The sequence below is a fragment of the Carassius gibelio genome, chromosome B7, assembly GCF_023724105.1.
Source record: "Carassius gibelio isolate Cgi1373 ecotype wild population from Czech Republic chromosome B7, carGib1.2-hapl.c, whole genome shotgun sequence".
Lineage (NCBI taxonomy): Eukaryota > Metazoa > Chordata > Actinopteri > Cypriniformes > Cyprinidae > Carassius > Carassius gibelio.
In genome coordinates, this window is record NC_068402.1 from 25,047,409 (window position 1) to 25,060,275 (window position 12,867).

General features: G+C 38.4%; 1 protein-coding gene across 4 annotated transcripts in view; it reads right to left on the minus strand.

Annotated features, from left to right (window-relative positions):
- LOC127962646 (serine/threonine-protein kinase BRSK2-like) overlaps positions 1-12,867 on the minus strand; it is a 119,905-nt gene that overhangs the window by 52,875 nt on the left and 54,163 nt on the right. For all 4 annotated transcript variants that reach the window (XM_052562275.1, XM_052562274.1, XM_052562277.1 and 1 more), the window contains exon 2: positions 5,665-5,759. In XM_052562275.1, the coding sequence (XP_052418235.1) occupies positions 5,665-5,759 (95 nt within the window). The remainder of the gene's footprint in view (positions 1-5,664; positions 5,760-12,867) is intronic.

The following is a 12,867-nucleotide window of genomic DNA, read 5'->3' on the forward strand; positions in this document are numbered from 1 at the left end:
TACACTTCTCCTTTAAAATATAGTTAAGTTAAAACATATAGTTAAGGTTATCTTCCACCTTCACTGTAATATATAGTGTGTGTTCTGGCACTCATTCACAGCTTGAGTTATCTCCTCACTGCAGGGGTGCAACATGTCCCTCCTTCTCTTTAGCAGCCAGTCTCTTGGGCAACACTGGGCTTGGTTTCAGAAATGTTAGCTTTCCCCTCAGGACCCGTCTGGATTTGACACCGCACGCCGAGAGAAACTTTCACACCCACCATCCCCTGGGCCATTTACCATTAACCACCCAAGACTTGATTAAACCAAAGAGTGATACCTTTCTGAAATGTTTACTGGGATCCACCCTGCAGTGTCAAGAGGCAGTCATTCATTAGGAGGGAATGATGTTTAATGCATGGTTTGTCATAAACAGTTTTGAGTAGCCTGCCTCAAGGGAAACTGAATGATAAGCACACTATTTAGCATCTTAAAACAGCTTTTCCACAGCACCATTAAATGGGACTGGAGTGGAAACAATGAAAAAAGCTTTTCCAGTATCTTAAAGGAGACCTATTATGCCCGATTGTACAATAGGTAATATAAGTCTCAAATGCCACTAGAATGTGTCTGCAAAATTTAATCTCAAAATACTGCACAGATAATTTCTTATATCTTTTTGAAAATGCCTATTTTGAGTGGAAGCAGAAACATGTTGTTTTCATACATGTCTCTTTAAATGCAAATTAGCTGCTACTTCCCACCCCCTTTTCCAGAACAGGGCTGTGCCTTTACAGCTCATACCTCAGATTCTCTGCTAAAAACATGTTTGGTTTTAATTATGTCTATTAGTTTAAACTTCGGACATACACTTTTCTGAGCACACACACACAAAAAGCATCTGTCACGTGGCATGGGGGTACTAAACTAAGTTCTCTTTTTGCAAGTCTTATTGCACTTAAACTGTCAAATACACACAAGTTTATGTTAAAACATACATGAGTCACAAAAACTGTCCATTATGTCTGTGAAGGTAAACAGCAGGCAAAGAAACCGATGTTTATTAGATCTGTGTGGCAGCAGCGTAATATACAGTAAATAGGCTAAATCAATAAATCCACGGCTCTCTTGTCTCTTCTAAGGCTGGGACTCTAAATAATTTTGTGTTCTCATCTGTGCCGGCAAAAGACAGAACAGTTAGCGTGCTTTTCTCGAATTTTTGCAATGGCATTAGAATTGGAACATTGTTGTCGCTTGCAAAAATGCTCCCTATTTTTAATCAAATTCACTGGTTTTAAAAACACCACTTAGAATTTTATGCAATACAATGAAAGCACACACAAACAAACACATCTTTCCCCTGAAAAAAAAAAAAACCTTGCTGTGAGGCATCTGCAGCACATCCTCTGAGGCGAAGTAGGCCGAGGTCACCTCCTGACATAACCCTCATTAGTGTGACCGCAAAGTTAGTCAAAGAGCTTTTCTTTTCATGTCTGAAAATGTCAGAGACGACTTCATTAGTTCAGGAAGGGCCAGGCAGGGGCCGTGGAGTTCTCTGCGAGGAGCATGTTCTCAAATGCCAGGCTTCTGTTCTGTGCGTGCCACGACCGAACACACAACACTGTCTCTCCCCGGGAGTAGACATGAACACACACACTGCATACTGCATACCTAGCTTTAGACATGCTGCACACACAAACACAACCTGACGCGCTCACCCTGGGCTCTGACTGCACACATGCACAGTCTCTCGTATACGGTGTCCGAGCAAGCGCACACGCTGACAGGAAGTAGCCGAGCCCCTGCTTTTTTACATACAGCCATGTATGCTCCTCCACACAATGACAGCTGCACACCAGCTCCACGCTATGCAAATGTCAACCAACGTGGGGTTTGCTGGAGGCTATGGAAGGAGAAGAAGGAGGAAAACAACAGAATGACAGGTGACCTCCTGTTGACTGTCTAAAATTATGCTAATGAAGTCATTATTGTTTATTTATTCCTTCAAGACTGGGGTGAGGAGGGAACTCCAGGAGAAACACAGCAGACAATGACTGGGAGACTATCCAATGAGTTGATGAAGTCTAGTTGAAATGGGGTATATCAAGGTGGAATTTTGGGAAATTACACCATAAAGAAGATTAGTTATGACTTTGGGACTCTGATGCGTAAAGAACAGCAGGTTGCGGTCTCGCTCCTATGCCTCCGTCGTTCGCAAAATCTCAGCTACTTTGACGGAGGCGTGCAACATCTAAAGCTGTTTTTTACTATAAGCATATAATTTTCTCAACCCCACCTCCCTCCCCAAGCAAATCATGTCAAGTTGCTATGACAACAGCCCCTGTGAGAAGCTAAAATAAGCAGGAGATACAATAGAATGGGTTACAGGGTGACCTTCAGAGAAAAACGACTAACTATCAGTCATGGAGGCGGCTTTACTCCAACTCTATGTTTGGATCTGAAAGCACCCGTTTGTCTTCTAAATTATACAGCCTGGTGAAGAAAGTAAAGTAAGACAATGAGACACAAGCTAGCATCCACAATCAGACTCCCATAAGGCTTAGGTCTATTTCCTGCAGAGAAGCAATTTCCCCCACAGTCCAAACACTATGAGCGAGCAGGGGGGTCTGGGGACGGCATGTGGACCGGATGACTGTATAGCCCAAATCCAATTACAATGGGGAACCAATCAACTCATCTAAATTACTACTGCCCCTCAATCCACCAGGAGTTAATGAGCCATTAACCATTTAATGAAATCCATATGATGCTGGATGGGCACTGAGAGGAAATTGCGTTGACTGGGTCAAAAGTTGAGGTGACGTTTATGTTAAAGCGCACTGAATTTATAAAGCAAATTGGCAACATCAGCAACTTCTTAAGCCCATCTTGTCACTTTCTTTTTAAAATGAATACCACAGTAGCAGTTTGACAGACTCAATTATTCACTCTATAAAGCAAAGAACATCTGCTGACTTTCAGATAATGTTATAAACACATAGGTATGTGACCACCATATTTGTAAAGCAAAATATATATATTTTTTTTATCAGTACTTATCTTTTATTTCCAGAAAACCTCCTTACAACCATAGCCACAACATATGCTCTATATGGAAGCAAAAAAATCTATATATCTATATATCTGGGGAACATCCAATTGCTGTTCAGAAATGTTTTCTAACTTGCAATCAAATTTCAAAGATGACTTTGAAAACATCAGTAAAAATGTGCTGAAAACTATACACCCAGTAAATAATAAATTGCATCATATGCCATTGGTTTTCAACCAAAACACATTGTCAGAGGTGGGTAGTAACGAGTTAAATTTACTTCGTTAAATTTACTTGAGTAATTTTTTGGGGTAACTAATACTTTTCAGAGTATATTTAAAGATGGGTACTTTTACTCTTACTTGAGTACATTTTTTTGGAAAAATCTGTACTTTTACTTCGTTACTGTGGGTGACACTCCTCACATTACTTTATCTTAATGCAATAAATGTTATAAATGCTTCAGTTTATTCCAAACGCGCTGTCTAGTTTTCTTTGGGCAATGAACGATGCCCATTCACAAATGATTCATTCTTTTGAGTGAATTCTGTTCAAAGACTTGATCAAACCAATTGGCAAACGGGTGAATTGGTTCATGAATCAGTTTGAATGAGTCGTTCAGTTCCCTGCCTCCAACACTGAGCGTCTGAAGCGGTTCACTTCACTCAGAGTTGTAACGTTTAAAATATCAGCAGTGTTGTAAACGGGGCTATGGAACTGCACTAAATTGAAAGCAAATCTGCAAAGGCTATTATTTGCTTGCGATGGAGATCCTTATTAGATGAACGCGTGTGCTGTCTACTGTTTATCAGGTAATAACTTACCTTACCTTACATACGATTACAGTACACGGTACCACTGTGACATTAGTTTGTTGTACGTGTGTGGCTTATAACAGAGGGGAGTCAAGTTGAATGCAGCTTCCAAAAGACAAAAAATAGCCGATTAAGATTTTATTAATTTTAATACAATCACACCGGTGCGAGTACGTTCAGCAAGTCATATCATCAGTTGCTAAATTCAGATCTGTGATCGCTTGCTGGCACTGAGCCAGAGATAGATGCGTTTCTACAGCGCTGTGCATTATAACCAATCACACACGGTTCTGTTGAGCTTATTAAAGCATTGGCCAATCAGAGGTGTTCCGATGAGTCATCGCTAAAATGCCGGTGCTTCCTTTACTCGCTCACTGACTGAATACCTCTTTCTGGCGAATTCTCTCATCAGAAACAACAAAGTGCAGATGTGTGTACGAATCTAAAATTAAGATATTGATTTCACAGTGTTAACAGTTTCAGCGATTTTAATGGGAGTTTCTGAGAGTGACTGAACTCTAGACTGTCAGTGAAAATGATCTTTAATAATGTAAATGTTATTTGCTCTCTTTCTGAACAATGAAAGATTAGTAGCAATATTTATATCACATTAACTTTCAATGTTAAATTCACATTTAATTAAAGTCAGTTGTATTAAAAATATGTTATGGCATGACACCTATATCTGTTACTTAAGTAAACAGGGTTTTATAATAAATTAAATCAATTGGAGTAAAAGGCTGATGAAATTTATACATTTACACACACACACATGTACATTACATACATTTTATTTATATATCTAAATAAAAATAGGTTCAGTATATGTGACCCAAAGTAACTAGTAACTAACTACTTGAGTAGATTTTTTATCCGATTTACTCTTACTCAAGTAACTATTCAAGACTAGTACTTTTACTTTTACTTGAGTAAATATTTCTAGAAGTACTTTTACTTTTACTTGAGTACAGTTTTTGGGTACTCTATCCACCTCTGCACATTGTTCACAAATTCACCGCATTACAGCTGTAAAATTTACTTGTTAAAAGATTTCTCATGAGTAATGTTCTAAAACTTGAGCCAATCAGCACGGATGTTTCAATGTAAACATTTTCCATGTCACAAATTATATTACATTTGTTAATAGTGTAAACAACCCACATTTTATGATTCTTTTCTTATGAATTTCTCCCCAACATTTGACATTCAACAAACATGGAACGTTATAGAAGGAACTTTCCATATCATGAGCTGTGTATGATGGGACAAACGTGTCACTTTCAGCAAAATACATCCCCAATTAGAGGATCAGAGATGGAGAGATGACAGTAACACGCATTGTGCATGATTTATACCGGATAATGAACAATTAGAGATAACCTTATCTGAACTCCTACTAATCAATGTCCAGTCGAATAGTGGTAGTGTGCTGCTGAAGATGGGTGAAATAATTGTAGGTAATCCTTTCATGTACTCAAACAATACCCTAACAGCAGTTCAGCAGCACAGTGACAGCTGTGTTCATACTCAAAAGACTCTTTCATGTTTTATTGCTATAGCAAGAACCACGACATAATTAGAACAGAAATCATGCTAACTTTCCCTTCCAGAAGGAGCTGACAAACATAAACATATAGAATAAGCGTTGTGAGTAATCTAAATATATTTAACTATTCAAACTCATCCACTACAGTGTAAATGTAACTGACAGAATTGGTACGAACAGCCATATACACATCTTTCAGTTCAGTGCAGAGCAACAGACTGCTTTACTTTAGTCATCTCATACAGTACACTGAGAAAACAGCCCAATCTTACCTTCATCAACACAGACTCGCTGAGTTTCTCCCGGTTTACAATTTTGATGGCAACTTTCTGACATGTGACACAGTGGATTCCCAGCTTCACGAGGCCTGGAGCGAAAGGAAAGAAGAGAGAAGAGAGAAAAGAAATTCTGTCAGCAAGCATAAAAAGTACATCAACCAAAAAGCACTTAGATGATAAAAGGCTGGTCCCAGCGTGAGTTTCATTTCAGCAAAATGAGAATTCTCCCACTAAAGCCCCCCGGTATCCATAATGTGACACCCAGGGGCACTTTTCACGTGGCAAAGTAAATGTCAGAGAACATACATAAACACAAACAAGGACAGATCAGCGTTGGTTCCCCCTCGATGACTTTTTGTCATATCAATGATAAAAGACTGTCACTAGGCTCAAAGGCTGACACGGGCACGTATATATATCAGCAAGCATATTTGGCTAAATGCCACGTCTATGCATGCCTTTATTACCTCCATACACTTTTCAGCATGCCTCTGCATATCAAACTGTTGATTTCCCTGAAGGTTTACCCAGGGGGCAAAGGGGAAATAAAGACCTGAAAGGTCCCTGGATCTCTTTTATATGTATGTCGTTAAAGCCTGAATGGCATCTCGCGCCACTTTCATGACATGTCATTGATGTTGTATCACAGGAGAGGACAAAACGCAGATGCAATCTATAGCCTAATGCCGGACTCGAGGGCACAGAAGAGAGTATCCGGGGACCCAATGAATATTTCATCTTGGCGTAATTGCCTTGCGCTGAGATGAACACACAGAGACATGTGTAAAATGCCATACAGCAACTAATGCAATTGTGAGGTGAGTCACCAAGAGAACTCTCTAGGAAGACAAATGCCTGCATACAACTAGATCATGTTTTTGCCTAAACACTTATAAAGAAACACGGAATCCTGTTGGTTGACTAATATAATTTACATTAAAATTTACATTAAAATATTGTTTTTGTTGGAGGCAACTGCATGCTGTATTCTTTATGTAGATTACACAAGCAAACTGGTTCAGACAGGATCAGTGGAAACAAATTTGTGTTCACTTCTTTCTGGGTTGCCAATTATTAGTCAAAATTATGTCATCTGAAAATGCTGAAGCTCTCATGTCAAAAGACACTTCAAATTTCTACGAATTCCCTTAAAAATCATACATTTTTCTAATCATTAAAGCAAACAGCTCTCGTTTGCAAAGGAAACCATGGAAACCTACAAGAGCACAACTAATCAAAGCTAGGCTCAAGTTAGGTTAGCGTGAGTTCTTTGCAAAAAAAAGACATAAACATGGATGAGTCAACAACATTCGAGTCTCTCAAGCAAGTAAACAGGCAGTGTTCTTATCATTTGCTGAGAAAAACAACACTCGCCTATAAGATGTTTCTCAACTAACACTTGACACACACACAAAAAAAAAAAAGATGTTAGGTTACTAAGCTGCAAAGGAGGCATGTGTGAATAAAATGTCTGAAAGCAATGGGAAAAGTAGAAACTTGTGTTACAAAAAATAACAACAACCTGTAAGATACAGAGTTGATTGAGTTTAAGTGGTAATTGAACTCAGCACTTTCTTAGAATTAAAGGATTTATTCATATATAAGCAACAGTAATTTACTCTTTAATAATAATACTGGTTTCAATAGAGGGTTTTTGCTGCAAAACCAAAATAACCTTACAGGAGCAGTTCTTAAAATAAAAATTGTTCTTCTTAGCCTGAAGAACATTAAATAACCAGAAGAAACTATAAAGAACATTATGTGCATTTAAAAGCTTCCATGGTTCTCCATGTAATCAAAGATTCCAAAAAATAACCTTTACATTTACAGCATCTTTACCTTAAATGTCACTAATTCAATTAAAAGTTGACATACTCCGTGAATTCTACAATATATTCAAGAAAGTCCAGAGTATAGATCTGGAGAAAATGGCAGTAAGTAATTTCATTTCATCCTCTATCTTCACTTTCTATTTACATGTACTCCTTACATAGCAGTAAATTGAAAGAGCACAGCTTTGATTCGCTAGCATGCACGGAGCAGCATGACATCATGTCCTCATGGTTGCACAGTGGAACTGCATCCCCAGAGGCTCAGCATGTGTCCTCAGAGGCTTCCCTCATCTTCCCACCGCAGGGCCTCAACAGATCAATAAGTGGAAGTTCATCAGTTAGAGTGAAATGCCTGCTGGCGACCTTCAGCAATAACATGCATCAGTAATCATCAGACCTTCTCCCATCAACCACCACTCTGTGTCAGATCTTCTCTGCTGTACACACAGACAAGGGTCTTATTTCTATTTTTCACATAAGCCCTGCCTTCGCTATAATGCCCACGTCAAACCATAGAAAGTTTCATAGAAGTTTCTTATTAACTACTGTGTGTCTCTACTACAAAAAATGTATTCCATGTTAGGCCTTGAAATCCACTTATTTTTCCAGGACTATTTTCTTTTCTTATCAAAGAGTTTGTAGCATGAGATTTGGCAGTAAAGTTAAGCACCCAGCAGTAATCCATGGCTCTTGCCAAGGCCCTGTAAGTCCCACTCAGATCTATTTTTGATTAATGCAGCAGCATCAGGGCTCCAGCAGAAAAACTTCATAATTATACAATGACTGAAACAAATGGAGTCTGTTTTAAAGGCTGAATGGAAAAGGTTACTTATGCTTATTTATTATGCACATTGCTGATTCAGGTATTTTGTACTGTATGTAAGTGGCTTGTACAAGTCAACCTGAATGTTAAGTTATACTTTGTCAACAATTTGTAAGTTGACTGTTGATGCAAGAAAAACAACAATGACCTACAGTCACCAATATTATTTTAACATGCATAAGAACATTATTAGTTATTTAAAGTGGGCACTAAAATCCACACAATCTCATCTATTTTATATTAATCCATTCTAGTGAACAAGAAAATGCATATGCTCTTTATATACATCCACCGATGTAAAGTTTGGTTTATTTGGTTATTTGGAACTTGTTCTCTACACAAAAGAGATACCAAGAGACCAGTGAGTCATATTCAATATTAAATTGCTGTTCCATGCATTTTTTCACTGACCTACAAAAACCCAGAACTGACAGTGGTATTTACAAGTTCACTGGATCATTAAAATTGTTCAGCAATAAAAAGAAAAGAAAAAACAACTAGACCACAACGTATACCAAAAAATGGCACAGACTGAAAAATAAACTCAGTGTACTATTGAAATAGTTTTTAAATGGTTTTTAGACATTTATAATCAATGCTGCCAACAATGATCAAAAACATTTACATTTAAGTACTTATTTATTGCGAATAAATAGTTGCATTTCCTGGGAATCGAGCCCAAGACGTTGTCTTTGAGAACATGAATCGAAACATTACACAGGCAATTTATGAAAACCGCAAAAGATCATGTTTAATTATTATACTTTATACTAATATACTTCATTAAATTATACAAATAACTAGCAAAACAATTACATTCAAACGTTTCTGTTTACATAGTATATGTGTGTGTACCAAGTATATTTATTATGTATATATAAATACACACATATACTGTACATGTACTGTATATATTAAGGAAAAATATGTTAGATTTATATATAATTTTTGTATATTTATATATAATACAAATTATACACCAGACAAATATAAACAGACGAATATGTTTAAAATATCCACAAATATGTGTGTGTATTTATATATACTTAATAAATATGCACAGTACACACACACATACAGTTTGTAAATGTAAACTTTTATTTTGAATGTGATTCATCGCGATTAATCGTTTTGCAGCTCTACAAATAACTGATCTGATGTCCATAAAGTGACGTAATGAATACAGATTGGCAGCCATTAGATGAGATAAGATAATGCTAATATTTAAAACTTCTGACACTCCACATCCCCATTCACCCAATGAGTACCGACTCCAAACACAGCCAGTCAAAAGTGTCTGACAGTGATGCAGGGCAGGTGTGAACCGCAGGGATCCGATGAGCGCTTGTGTTCTCTGACAGGCTGTTTAGAGCAGGTCAGCAGGAGTGTCTTCAGCGGTGATGAGCGCTAACCACTGAAAACAAGAACACAAACTGCTCTTATAACAGCCAGAAGCTTATAAACCCTGGGAGTCAGGCATCGTATTTTATGCTTATTTTATTTTCCTCATCTCAGTCACTGTTTGCACTTTAAAAATCCTTTAATTAGTGCTTTTATAGCTTCTGCCTGGGGTGAAAAGGTGGTCTTGAGATCACCACCCAAACTTTCACCACTGCTCTCACCTCTGTCTTGAAACTACAAGCACTTTTATTCAAAGGCTGTTCTTAGCTTTTGCCACTGAGGCTCCACTGAGCAGCTGGCTGGAGATAAATGAGTCGCTTTGCATTTCAAATCACTAATTGTTCATGCGGGTTCCAGTGGTTCAGATCGTCCATAGGTCTCATTTTTTAGAGCACTTATCACCTGGAACCTGCTAACAGACACCTATGAAATTTAGTTTAACCTTAGCTTGGCCACAACTGTAAATTACTGTGCAAAGATTCCTACAAGTGATTGGAGGAAGAAAATGAAGTAATACTCCTCACTGTCACACCTGGGAAGGACATGAGAGTTTCATCTATATAGATTTGTTGTGGTAAAGGTAAAATGAAATTTGTAAAATTGTTTGGCCCTGAAAAAGCAGAATGCTGCCAGCAGGGAGCAATTTTGCATTACATATGAAACGAGTATCTCTGTTGCTTAGATACACACAGCAGAGTAAATGTAACACCACACACTTCGCATAAAACTTTTGAGTGCCTCTCTGTTTCATTTGTTGTGACTTACATATGGTATGTATTTTAAATAAATGCCGGCCGCTCTTTTAAAATATTATTCATCAAAAAATCTTATAGAGTAATGGCTAAAATATATATAACATCATTTATTTCCTCAGTATAAAACAACAGAAGTCAATGGAAAGTCTCCAACACCATTAAAACATGAATGTGTGTGTGTGTTTTCCAGGTGACTGCCTTTTAGAGAGAAGCCATTTGGAAATTTCACAGTGTGCCATCTGTGCCTGTCAAAAGCATGATTAATGATCCTAAAATCTGAATATGAATCATATATACATAAAGTATGGAAATCAAATGGTTATAGCAGAAGTGTAACGTTACTTTAAATAGTAGTCCATTTGGGATATGTGCAGTTCCATGAAACACAAGGGAACCATTACCATGAGGGATTCAATAAGCAAGGGATCGCTCTTTTTCTCCTATGTGACTCTTCTTTGTAAGCATATCATGTAGATTGTTGCATTTATCAAGCATCACCGAAACAATCTGAGACGCCATCTGCTAATTGTAAACACATAGGATTCAAAAGGAGTCCCCTCAGGCAGAGACGCTGAAGCCAATTCCCTCTCAATCGCGTCCGTCATGCTGTACTCCGAGCAGCCGGGAGCGATTATGACCCGAATGTCGACCCACCGTGAAGGTGGTGAAGGGGCAAAATAAAGTGAATGTCAACAGTATCTGCACACAAACACTGATTCAATTAGCAGAAAAATTAACCAAAGCTGCCTACAAAATATAAACACTACAAGCAACTTTAACCCTGCTAAAAATACAACATAGTTTGGTTAATCAGAAGAGAACTACAATAGAGAGAAAGGGTTTGCAAGGGTTTTAGTTTCAGTAGCAAAAGCGTCTGGGTTCAATACAAGTTAAGCTCAATAAACAGCATTAGTGGAATAATGTTGATTACCACAGTAAATCTCAACTAACCGCTCATTTTCTTAAGGAAAAAGATGCAAGGTTATGGTGCGGCCCATTTTTAGAGAATTGAAAAAACAATGTGTAGGTGACCACAATTAAAGTATACTTCGAAAGGCTATGTGTTCAACTGTACACACAAGCTAAGCTTTCATGTCAAAACTGAAGAATACTTTGGGCTTGTGTCAGAGATGTGCACCTGTAGGTTAATAGTATATATAGCTCCTAATGTAAAAAACAGGCTGTGCGACTACAAGTCATGATTATCTCAAAATGTAGATCAACTTGAAAATCCAAATGAAAAACATGCACTTTTCTCTTTATTGTCCACATACCAGTGATAACCCTCCCTCGTGCCAGTGTTGGTTGCCAACCCTCGCACTATTCGATGGTTATGTAAATATTTTTGATAAAATGAGAAGTACAGATGCTAAATGGGACTGTGAGGTGGAAAGTGCAGAGGTGAATGGGACTGTCATAGTACTACACAAAAATGATTAGTAGACAGTCACTCAATATTCTGTCAAGCATTTCCATTTTCTCCCCTACAGGCCAAAAATAAATCAATATCGACTTATTTTCGGGCCCATGTCCAAAACCAGTCCCATAGCTTGTACACAGGATCCCTGGAAGGAGGAAGGATTGGACAGCAGACATGTCTCCAGCTGCCCCTCCCTGAAGCACATGCTCCATGAGTATCTTGGGTCCGATTCAAATAAAAGGGCTGTGTGCCAACAGCATTAAACATGTGTTTATTGCTCTTAATGAAAGCCAAGGGGAGCCAAATAAATCCTCAAAGGCTAAGCTGTTAGTGCTGCCTCCTGGTGGGCTGTGAAAGTGACCAACACTTCCCAGAGAACTGGACAGGAGGTGCTGACACATGAAACAATGGACAAAAAATGTTATGTTGATCCTGTCCTTAATCCAATCTAATCAAATCTAAGAGCAAAACCCAATGCCAAATCCCAAAACCCAATTGTTAAGTTGCCAGTGGCCTACCAGAAGCACATGGAACGCAATGCAAAAGTGCTTTGGGGGTAGAAGGGAGGGTTTGGGGGGGTTGCATTATACCGGTCACCATTGTAGGAGGCTGTTGAAATCTCTCTCAAGCGCTGGCTAATTCAAGTGCTGCTTCGGTGACGGCTCGCTCATTACCCCACTGCCTACTGTATATTAACAGTCATGCGTGGGGATTTCTGCCTCTCAACACATCATCTGCTTGCTCTCTCACACTCCCGCCCATCTCGCTTTCTTCCTTTTGATGCCCTCTCCTCTTCATTCATTACAGATAAAGCAGCCTCCACAGTGAGTCTGTATGGTCTGGATAAAGACAATAGAGGAGAAAGGTTAAGGAGAAAGCCATGGTCCAGTTATAATAGAAAGGGCACTGCAATGAAAACAATACTGCCCCTGATTATTCCATGATCACAGTGCTACAAGAACTAGC